The sequence below is a fragment of the Netta rufina genome, assembly GCF_964035555.1.
Source record: "Netta rufina genome assembly, chromosome: 13".
NCBI lineage: Eukaryota > Metazoa > Chordata > Aves > Anseriformes > Anatidae > Netta > Netta rufina.
Genome location: NC_140136.1, coordinates 5,227,817 through 5,239,983, shown reverse-complemented (window position 1 = coordinate 5,239,983; position 12,167 = coordinate 5,227,817). Strand labels below are relative to the sequence as shown.

The 12,167-nt window shown below is 40.2% G+C and overlaps 1 protein-coding gene across 1 annotated transcript in view; it reads left to right on the top strand.

The window, feature by feature from the left end:
* Positions 1-11,611, top strand: part of CDYL2 (chromodomain Y like 2) — a 54,798-nt gene extending 43,187 nt beyond the window's left edge. Inside the window, exons 4-7 of the mRNA XM_084294609.1 lie at positions 3,189-3,361; positions 7,888-8,098; positions 8,846-8,989; positions 10,856-11,611. Of these exons, the coding sequence (XP_084150735.1) occupies positions 3,189-3,361; positions 7,888-8,098; positions 8,846-8,989; positions 10,856-11,014 (687 nt within the window). The 3' untranslated portion in view covers positions 11,015-11,611. The remainder of the gene's footprint in view (positions 1-3,188; positions 3,362-7,887; positions 8,099-8,845; positions 8,990-10,855) is intronic.
* The last annotated feature ends 556 nt before the right edge of the window (positions 11,612-12,167 follow it).

Here is a 12,167-nt window from a genome sequence, read left to right as displayed (position 1 = left end):
TAAAAAATAAGCAACTTTTGAGAAAGTGGTAATTTTATTATATATTTGGGTTTCAATAAATCAGTAAGTGAAGCATTAGGGTTGGTCTGAATTTATAAGCTGATAGATTTTCATAAGCTGAAGGACTAGGCCAAACCGTTTTGTATGAAGCTTCTTCAGAAATGTTAGTCAAATAAATGCAAATAAAAATACTGCCCCCACAAATGATAATTGCCTAAAATGAGATTTAAAAAAAAAAAAAAAAAAAAAAAAAAAAACTAATTTAAAAGCAAAAAAAAAAAAAAAAAAAAAAAAAGGCATGGAACTGGAGAATACTGCTGTGGAGCCCTGCACATAGTGGCATTAGATCTGGTCCATTACAGAAACAAAAAAAAAATGAATTGGACAAATGCCACAGTTACACCAACCTGAAGGAAGGTTTAAGTACCATGGAAGAGAGAAAAAGAGTTTAGAATCTGATAAAGAAATGCAACTAAAACACATAGCATCTCTATATATGTAAACTGAATTCCCTGCTGCATTAAATCGAAATTTATACTTCAACACAGACAGCAGGTTCCGAACCAAAATTATATTTAGAGTAGTGCAGTTTAATACACAGCTCTCTAACCCTTAACCCAAGCCATCTCTTTTATCCTATTTTACTGTTAGTAGCTTTGCTGTAATCATATAAACATCTACAGGGAAATATCCATACCTGAAAAATCAGGGCGAAAGCCACGGTGCCAAGGCATTCAGAAGCAACAGAGCACAGCAGGCTGGATGTAGATAGGCTGAGGGACAAGGCAACAAGGTAACTGGGTGAATTTGGGATGACACAGCCAAGGAATCATGTCACAGAACAAGGGAGTGACAACTGGCTTCACTGGATTCAGTATATTCCAGTGTTTCTGAGCACCTTTTAATGATTGCATTAACACCAAACTTACAGATATTTCCAAGAACAAAACAAAAAATTCTTTTGGAGATTGAAAACACTGCTACATTATGTTTTTCTGCTTTGTTTTGCTGTTTTATTTTGGCAGGGAAGTAGTGGAAATAGATTTCCACTCCTGCTCAAAAATACTTTCCAGTATATTGTCAAAGCCTCCCCATTTTCAACCATATGCCAGAAATCAATTTGTACAAATGGCCCTTCACTATCCCTCTCTCCTAAACACTGAAAAAACAGTGACAGGAGAACATTGGTTCTTCCCAAAGGTAGTGTGATCTCTGCTCCAAATTCTGGTGCACCAACTTTAAGATGGCTTTAGCAATCCAAATCTCTAAGGGGTGAGATAAAAAGGAGACAGGGTTGTAGTGGTAGGGATGTGTTTGAAGGACAGCAGCAGTTACATCACAGAGGTGGCACATAAGCAAATGTCACTGCAGGAGGGGGAACAGGAGGGGAACTCAGTGAACAGAGTACCACTTCGTGGCAGAGCTCCTCAGCGTACGTAACAATGTTTGACTCTTATTCTGTGATATTATTTATACGCTTTCCCTATGAAAGAGCAGCTTTTGGGGACAGGCAATCTGGCATTCACATGGAACTAGGAAAATCAAAAGACGCTTTATTACTTCTAACATCTACCACCTTCTAAAGTTTCTTTTTCAACTTTGGACAGAGATTTGTGTATTTTTTTCCTTGTGTTCCCCCTTTACAAAACGTGCAGCTTTGCCTATATTTTTTCCATCTGAAGCGAAGACAGCCTCTGAGCTTCTTAGAAGAACCAACACTTGTAATATTCCTAATGCCATTTTTGTACCTGCACAAGAATTTCAAACGCACATCCACATTCTGCTGCTTTTAATTGCTTCACTTGCACCCACTGCCACGTACTCGGTAGTGCAGCAGCTCCAAAGTGCAGGTGTAAAAGTAAAGCACGTGTCAAAGTAAAGCACCTAGAAGTTCACCACCTGCTTTCTCACGTCCCAGCCTCAGCAGGCAGTAACAACGGGGTGTTTTTATGCAAACGTATGGAAAGCAGACAGCACCGCACTCCGTGGCTTGAACATACAAGTTCAAACTTGTTCACAGAAGCCGCAACATTTCTCATAGAAGCCTACCTATTTAGAAGAGTAAAAATAATACTTCTGTGTTTCTTAAATAAAGCACTTTGGAGATATAAAGAAATTTTTGGAAGCATTAAGTAGCGAACAGAAATAATCACAAGTTAAAAAATCTTGGTTTTCTCTCAAGGAAACCAAATTTGATGCCCCAACCAGCCTGTGCTATCTTTTACTTAAATTTACCCGGAGAGCAAATGAGAAACAATTGGCTGAGCGGGGCCCTGGGCATAGGAGGTGCTTTGACACACGAGGATGTTCAGGCCCAGGCAGTGCCATGCTAGGTGAAATCAGGGCCCTACTGGGGTGAAGAGCAAAGCTCTGACGAAAAAGAGGGGAAGCTCAAATTGCTTAAATCGATTACAGCTTACAAACTGTGCTGACAAGCTACTTGCTGACAAGAAGTTCATGAAATAACATTTCCTTTTAAAAATCATTAGGAAAACAATTGTACTTGGATGAAAGGCTATTTTCTTACAATAGCAGCAGCTCAATCCCATACAGATTTTGATTAGTTTGATTTATGGTGCGATTAATACCTTGATCCAGTCCTAAATCAGAGTGTAAAAACGTCTCTCTCTCTAGTGGCATTTTTGTTCTAACTTTTGTAGGCTGTAACAATATCACTGACCGCAGAAAAATGAATAATATATTTGTCATGATGATGTCTATAATGTCCTCTTGTGCTACCTCGCTCTGGTTCAAGCCATACAAACCAAAGCAGTTGAAGAACTGAAAAATGGGGTTTACAGATTTTATTTACAACCTGCTGAGGTTTAAAGACTATTATTGTGTTACAGTGATGTACACTGAATTTTGAATACAAAAGAGTGATATTTGAAATTATTAAATTGTAAGCAAATAGCATAAGCTAGCTAGAATTTCCCATAGAAAAAGCAAAGAACAGCCGAGCTCTAAAAACTCTTTGACTTAATAAGCATCTACAAAGCACTTCCAAAGACAAAATATTTTGCAAACTCTCAGTGTTTTCTATTAAAATTATATAAATATATATCATTGATGTAAGTATTAATAGTGCCCAAAATTTAAGTCTCTCAAAATCAATAAGGTTTGTAAAAGTAGGGAAATGATATTGCAACGGCATGCATGTCGAATTGTTTACTTTTCTTTATCCACAGATCATGAAGGAAGTTCGGAGAGCATTGTGCAATGCATCAGCTGATGACAGTAAACTCTTACTTCTCAGCGCAGTGGGAAGTGTATTCTGTAGTGGCCTAGATTACTCATATTTAATTGGCAGGTTATCCAATGACAGAAGAAAGGAAAGCACTAGGATTGCAGAAGCTATAAGGTGACCCAAGCTTACCTATGATCTCTAAATTATGAAATGCAGTGTGTGATTATAAAGATATTTATCAGGTCCAAAAATGTTGTATATTTAAGTGTTGATTGCCTTCTAATTATAGTCCTACAAATTTGTTTAGTAAGAACCTTGGACCTTTCCTTATTACAAAAGAAAGCACATTTATTCCAGTGCTAACTATCCACAGGGATTTATTTTATTCCACTTCTCTGTATTTAATACTTCAAATTAATCCTCCAAATTCAAATACAACTTTGTTGTTTTTCCAAATTCGCTATTGCTTCATTTTCTAAAGTGGTTCCTGAAAGGCAGATATTTTACTTGTTTTAATGTTCATCATTTTAATGAATTTCAGTACAAATGGGAATCCATGGTTTAGTCATATTCTGTTGCAACAGCAGTTTTCCACTGTATTTCAGAGCCTTATTAGAAGGGTCTCCACTCTTTCTTAAATTTAAATTACTTAATATATATGCAAATGTAGTTTTATTTTCATAACTAAAATGTGACTTTCCTTATATATATATATATATATCACATTACCTTAATAGAAATGCAGGGTTTATGACATGCAGTCTACAAATCAATCTGCACAATACATCACCAAATCTTTCCATTACCCACAAGGTATCCTTTATTCATATTTGGCGGATCTTCCCGTATAAATCAACATCGCTCCACTGAAGTCAGTGGTATTTCACCAGTCTGTACCAGCACAGGGTTTGGTCTCTTAATTTTTTAATTCCCACAAATACGATTCTTCTGAGAGCTTTAAAATTTTAAGCAGAAAATTCTAACAAATCTCCGAAGGAATACTAAAGAATTTGTCTTTCAATGGACACGTACTTTGGATGTATTTATAAAATATGAGAGTAGGTACAGTCGTTATGTGATGTGTTAACCACCAATTATCTTGGTTACAAGTAATGCAGATCAGTTTTAGTTCTCACTTTAATATTTCTGAAATTCTCAAAATATTTTGAAAGAATTAAAATGCACTTCTTAAACATAATAAATTATGACTTGTTTTTAACACTTTAGCTATGCTTGAATACCACTTAGTGATATTTAAAAAAAAATCCTTTTGAAGGATATATCCTAACTGTTTGTTAAATATGAAGCATTTTTAAAAATGCAGAACCAAAAAAAAAAAAAAAAATGGGAGGGAAGAAATTCAGTATTCTTGTTTGAAAACACAGGCACACTCACACTCCCTGAAAAGATATAAATTTAATACTATTTGTGTAAATATTGTGTAGAGAGGTATTGTTATATATGTACACAATTACCTACACACATTTAATATAGAGGTATACTTACCGATTCAACATTTAAATGACTCTAAGTCAGACTGCAAGACTGTTTTCCTGTCCTTGAGCTCACCAAATGCTCCTGAAGTGCTCCTACAACGTACCTCTCCTCGTCAAGAATGTTGGCTTCAGGCCCACTGGAAATAGATTTTTATTGTACTTCTGGAAACAATACACTACGTTTTCCATTCAGCACTGTCTGTGCTTTCTGTGAACAAAGGACTCAACTCATGGAAAATACACCATAATAAGAGTAGTAAAAATGTAGGCTTCCCTTTTTCAGTGGCTAGGATGTCCTCAAACACACCAACGCCTCTCTGCCTGCACGGCTCTACATCAAGTCAGAGTAGCATGCTTCTACAAACGTGAAATTAAAGTCTTCGTTACCATGTGTTTTCCCTTGCTAAACCACGGATCTTGTATACTGACTACAAGTCAAAACCAAATCTCATCTCACACGAACAATATATTCCTTTGGCCCCTGTCCTCATCCGCTGCCTTTGGGGCTTGCGGCTCACAGATGCGTGGTGCTGCCGCTTCTCTCCAGGCTGAGCTGCCACCACCCAGGCACGTGCCTGGCATTGCACTCCTGCAGCAGGGAAAAGGCAGACAGATGACTGCACAGCAGCTACACATGCATGGCCTGCAGAGTCCTGCACTCAAGAGACTCACAGGAAGCATTCCCAGCACCAGCCTGCCTTGTCGCACCACCAGGCAGGCACCAGGACAGGACCTGATACGTAAAACTCTGGGTATGGTCAGAAGAAAGGATGGACAACCTTACTTGCTCAGCTTCTTTACAGCCTTGGACGTGTTTATAAGCCCTGACTGCAGCACTGCAACAACACAGAGGCATCCCGAAGTGTGTCTGATGGTCAGCTTTCCAGACCTCCTCTAGAGAAATCAAAACCTTCTGTACGTGACACTTTCCTGTCTTCAAGCTTCAGGTTCTGCTGTCAAGCAACAATTACAGCTTTCAGTCCTTTTCAAAGACTTCCCTGAATTGAAACAAGGATCTTCTATCCCAGCAGCTACGCATGTGAACTTATGGATTGGAGACACGGGAACATGCCAAGTTCTGAGGGCAGAGAACTCGCTGAAACAAGTGATGTCCTAAGCAGGAAACACCGATAAGTGGCGTGCAGCTTCTGCAGACTATATACAGGCATTTGTTCCCCTTGTAAGCTCCCGATATTTTAGCTTTCCACTCCATCCTATAGGTGGCATGTTCCATACCCATCCGTTGTGCCATACTCCGTTCCCCATCCTCCCCTCATGACAGAGGCTCGGTGTCTTCCCAATGTTCTGCTCCACTTTCTCCCCATCTCCCGGCCTTCCTTGCTCACTCATATGAAGATTTCACATTTCCTTCATCCCTTCCCCTTCATTAATGTGTTCTGCTTTGTTCCTCCTGCCCATCATCTCCCCATTTCCTCTGCACACCACTAATCTCTCTTCCACAGTCGCTTCCAGGTCCCACTTATCCCCGTGCTTTGTTTTTCTCCACAAGTCTTCTTCTGCCTCCACGTGGTCCTCACATCTGCTGCCATCACTTAGCCATATTGCTTGTTCTTTTTGCCTATCATTTGTTACATCCCTCTTTCCCATGCATAGTCCTCCAAGCAGAGTTGGTGACATTACTACAGTTCTCAAAACCCCAGAATTAATCAGGTGCAATGATCCACAGTTACTATCCAAGCCCATAAACAAGAAATAACAAGACAAGGGAACAGCATTGCTTCTGCAAACAAAAATGAACCACAGCTCTCCATAGCCCTGCCATCCTCTAGAGATTGTTTTGAACACCTAGCTATGGTGTTCCTTATTTCCCCCACTTTGTGTTTTCTCTGATCTTCTGTTTTATTCCCATAACTATTTTCTCAAAGTGAAAAAAGTCCTTACTAGATGGCCTGAAAAACAGACCTCAGTCATTGAACACTTAATGCTTAAGAGTCATCGGACTCTCTGTTTCCATTTAAAATATAGCCAAAGTCCTTGCACTTCAGTCCAATAAAATACTTACCTTTTTTTGCCAAATCAGCACCCTGACCTGCGAGGCACACCTCCTGCTCCCAGAAGCACGAGTCTCGGTCTTCATGACCTCAGGGAGAAATCTGCAGCTCATTGAAGGGCACCTTTGACAAAAAATCATGTTCTTTCCTCAAATCAGTCTGCAATGATGCACTCTGGATCTAATAAATACCCAAGGCTGGAACAGAATAACCTCTTTTGTTCTGAGCTTGATTTATATACGTCTCTTTTCTAAAATAACTGAGCATCTTGTTTGCCTTCATATACCTGCTGTGCACTGAGCTGCTGGAGCCCAGAATTTGCCCTCAGTTACACTGTTTTTTTTTCCTAATTGGTGTATAGGCTGTTCCACTCAACAGATGTCTTTCCACAGTTCCTGGTAGGTGACTTATTTAAAGTACACGGAATTTAATATGTTCCAATTCATTCATCCAGATGAATCAGATCACATTTACTTCCCTGTTATTTCCCATTGAACTGAAACCCAACTGAAAAGTTGTAGGTGGACAAGGGTATCTATTGCACTAAGCCTCTGCCTAAATCAGTTGCAATGAAGACCCAACAGATCTCTCATGAAATTCTTTCCTGCTCGAACATTTCTGTTTCTCTCTGAATCCCCTCTGGGGGTCTTGTTCTTTCAGCGGGTGTGCCATGAGCGTTCACCATCTCACAATCCACTGATGGGACTTGCAGTGACCTTTTAGGAAACAGAAATACTCAACGCTACACCTACGAGCTTCCTGTCCTTCATACGTTCATCAAGTTGGCCAAACCAGACCACCAGAGTCCATATGAGCCATTCTGGAACAAACGGAGAAGCACCATGTACAAGCTCATGAGTTACTGGTCCAAAAGTAACACTGACCCTAACCACACCTTTCTGCCAAAGCACAGCAGTCAGTGCACCCCAGTTAGCCAGTTCATACACAACATATGCAAAAGTATTTAATAGGCCAGGTACTCCGAATGATTAAATAGCTAATTATGAGAGTCGTTTTGTGTGTGTGAAGTAAAAAATACCTTGCAATTCTGACCTCATAAAAATGGGCCATGGCATTTATTGTCTTCATCTGCGGTTCTGATTTGTTTTCAGATTAAATACTTTTAAGCTCGGGAATTCATCTAAGTGTTACTTCTGTATTCAAGATCTTTCTTTTATTTTTTTCATTTTAGGGATTTTGTAAAAGCTTTTATTCAGTTTAAGAAGCCAATTGTGGTTGCTATCAACGGCCCTGCTCTTGGGTTAGGAGCTTCTATTTTGCCACTATGTGATATCGTTTGGGCAAGTGAGAAGGCATGGTTTCAGACACCATATGCAACAATCCGACTCACTCCAGCTGGCTGCTCATCTTACACATTCCCACAAATTCTGGGTGTTGCACTGGTAAGGTTTTCCACCTAAAACTGCTGAAGAACCTTTGTTAAATTCATGCTGTTCTTTCCCTCCTTAGAAATTAAAACAGAAAACAACTGTTTCTCTGAATTGTCATAGATGGAAATGTAATCCATGGGAAGTTCATTTAATGCCTACCAATTTCTTCTCACGAAATGATCTCTGAATTCAATAAATTGCACAGGCTGTATGCAAGAAAGACTGAACACAGTTTGAAAAGAAAAAATTGTCAAGATCTTGCTAGAAAAGGGAAGAAATGCATTAGCAGAATGATGCTGCAGAATACTTTGTGTGGCATTAGGACTGCGCAGTTACAGAGCTGGGTTCTGGTATCTGCTTCTCTAAAGTAGATCCCTTGTAATTCCAGTAAGGCTGCTTAGTTTTTGCCAGAATAACAAAGCAGCATTTGCCCCATGATATATTTCATGCTCTGTTCCATGACTCGGCGACAGTTACTCTCGTGAAGTCAGCAATATGGATTCATCGTGCATGCCAGCACTTTTCACTTACGTGAAACCCATGCTGTGCTCTGGCCACCTGCACAGTCCTTAAATAGCTACCAGAACTCCTTTTGAAGTATTTTTCAGTATGGAAAGATACAACAAACCGTTTGTAAATTTAATCTTGAAAAATAGAAGGCAGGTGTAGAAAAAAACAGCAAAAAAGCAATAATGGAAAATTAAGGGGAAAAAAAGGGAAATTTGACCCAAGATCTCAAGTAATCTTTTGGTTTCACAGGCAAATGAAATGTTGTTCTGTGGGAGAAAGCTGACAGCGCAGGAAGCCTGCAGCAGAGGACTTGTGTCCCAGGTATTCTGGCCAACAACGTTTAGCCAAGAAGTGATGCTGCGCGTGAAGGAAATGGCATCCTGCAGTGCAGTGGTAAGGACTCCAACTGCTTTGTGACTAAGTTACGCTTTGCAGAGGTAAGGTGTGCTCCCGAGGCTCATCACGTCAGAAAGGTCCTCAGCCATAACCATGTAAGAGACTAGTAACAGGAAATGGGATTGGGATTAGCAATCTCATGGAGTTTCCTATTTTTCAGGGGCAGGGAGGGTTTTCACTTCCCCATCTCCACATTTACTCAATGTGTGGAGCCATCCTGCCACAGATTTTGAAAGGGAATTTCAGCATAGTTTCTTTCATGTAGCAAGTCTGAAGCAATGCACCTGTACAGGGAAATCTCTGCAGGGCCAGGAAGAAAACCTATTTGCCTTTCACACTGTCCTGGCCTGCTATGTTTCCGCTGACTGCCTTCTCCTGTGCACCTGCATGGTTCCTGACTCCGCACAGCGTCCTATATGAGCACCCGAAGGGAGGGATAGCGCCAGCTAACATCCACTGCAGCGGGATTCAGACACAGGGCATTTGCATGCACCATGGCCTCAGCATTACGACTGCCCTGTTGTGTATATAGAAGTTGAAAGAAAATCCTTTCCTATTTTTACTTTCTAAGGTTCTCCCCTCCAGGCAGCTACACTCCCATTCCAGGCACATCCTTGTTTTAAAAAATGCAGTGAAGAACGTGATACAGGCTGCAGTAAAGCTGCACTAACTGAAGTGCAAATTGCTACCCGTTCTTTTTATACTTCCTATGCCTGAAACTCTCTTGGCATCCCTTAGTTTCATTTAAAAGATCTGTTGTAAAAGAGAAGGTAGAGACACGGGAGATTTTTAATTAAATGAAGTGTAGATTAGATCTCACCGAAGACATTCAGAATGAAACTCTGGAAATGTAGCATAAGCTCATTTGATCACGCTGATATAACGTGCATGATGAGTTGAGAAAACCTCTGGGCCTTACTGAGAATTTTTCTTTCCTTCATGGCAATTGGCTGCCAAGGAAATCTCCTGAGACCTGTTGGAAAGAGCAGTGCTAGCTTGTGGACTAGGACAAGAGTTAAAACTCTCCAAGACCAGGTTTACTCCCTGAGATCCTCAAACCAGGCTGAAGTCACAAAAACAGTGCACATGAGGAGTTCATCCAAATTCACTCTGGATACCTGTTCACAAACAGAGAAAAAAATGTGCAGGCCCCACTCTTTACAGTCAATGCCATTTACTTGAGTTACAGAAACATTATTGTGGAATAGCAGTGTTGAAACCTAAACCAGATAGGAACTGGGCTTAACATGTAGGTGTCGACAAGGCTGCCTCTCCTTTACCATTAGGGCTGTATTAGTTTAAATTAAATCTTCTGTCCCCAAAATTCAGCAGTGTATGAATTATTATAGTTTTGTTTGGCTAGTTGGGCTCCTTGTGAGATACATATTTGCATTATATATTAGAAAAGAAATTTACAGCAGTAAAAGAAATTTACAGCAGGAAAGCCCTTTCCTCTTCATTTCTGTTCTGGTGCAGAAATGATACATGGAGAACAACTGTTAAAGGCAGATATCCACATTTGGCTTTCCATCCTCCATAGCCTTAAAGACTTTACTAATTACTCTACAGAAAACATTTTCGTTTCAACAGGAGGGAGTTCACCTCCTTCTAGAAATATTGCATAGCAGACCCAGATAAATCCAGGTCCTTCAGAGCCCCTCATTCCTTTAAAAATGTTGGCACTAATGCACACACCTCCATCAACCAGTGGGGTTATGGCTGTAAATCATTTCTGATTTCTGTGCCCCAGGGGGTTATTTAGATTGGAAAACAGTGTCTGTAGTATAAAATGCTGTTCACACCATTATCCATAGTAAGTTTATCAGATTTAGGATAAAATACTGAGCAATGTTTTGGCTTTAGGTATTAGAAGAGTCCAAGTGTCTCGTGCGGAGCTTCCTGAAATCCGGCCTTGAAGATGTGAACGAGAAGGAGTGTCAGATGCTAAAACAGCTGTGGAGTTCTTCCAAAGGACTGGATTCATTATTCAGCTACTTGCAAGACAAAATTTACGAAGTCTGATGTCTTGGCCTAACTTCAACAGAAAATGCTCCAGTTGTGACCAGAGTCAAACATTACCTGTGTTGGAAAAGCAGAGGCAATGCATCATTGAGGAATTTGTGACAGTGTACCCTACTGCATATGGTTGTGTCGATTTCCTTGTGAGCTACACGGCTGCTTGTAGCTGGTTTGATTTCGTGTAACCGAGATGTAGGCAGGCTTGTTCAGTGCACATAATCTCTACAGAGGGCTGCATCTTTCACACGCTCATCCCAACAGAAGTATACATTCCATGTGCTGAGAAGCACCCCCGAGGCCCAATACGGCCCACCATCGGTGAGGAGGTATTTTGTCTGTCCTTCTTAACTTGTTCTTGCTGTCGCGACACATCTGGGCTGATGCTGAGGGCTCAAGCTAGGAACTGGGTCAGAGTAATATTTTGTAGACCCAAACGCCACACTTTTGAAATGTTTTAATTATTTTTTTTTCTAAGTTCTAACAATGTAATGGAAAAATCTGGTAATTTATATGTATAATATGTAAAGTTAGGTTTACAAAAAATTACTAGGATTTTTTTTTCTTTGTTGAATTTATTTAACTTATTTATTTTGTGTTCATATTCAGCTGTTTATTGATCACGGATCTTACTTTCATACTTCCCTTGATTGAGTTAATGGTATCACTTGAGAATGCAAACACATTTTTAGCAGCAAAATATGTAGAAAAAAGAAAGAGTATAGAGAAAACACACAGCATGCTGTGGGCACTGCAAGAAACAGCCACGGGCGTGCTCCTCTATGTGTAAAATTGTACTAAAATCATGGAACTGATTCATCTGCCAAGGTTAAGAGAAAAAAAAAAAAAAAAGTGGATTCTGAAATAGTGAGTCCCCCCTGAGTCTCTCTTCACTTTCTGCCTTCTCGAGGAGCACTGAAGGGCTTGCCAACAAGATGCTTCATTTACGTTTACTATATTCCTGTTAGCCGGATGTCAGTAACAGGGTGAGCGGTGCCATCACTCGGCATCGCACTGTTCTTCAGGTTTAGGCATCCCTTTTTGGTCTGAAGTCTGAAAACCAATCCTTATGAGCCTTAGTCTAGTTGCCTGACTCCTCAGGTGTGAGACAATTCCTGCTCCGGAGGCCTTTGGGTGTGGGCCAGCAGTGTATATACAC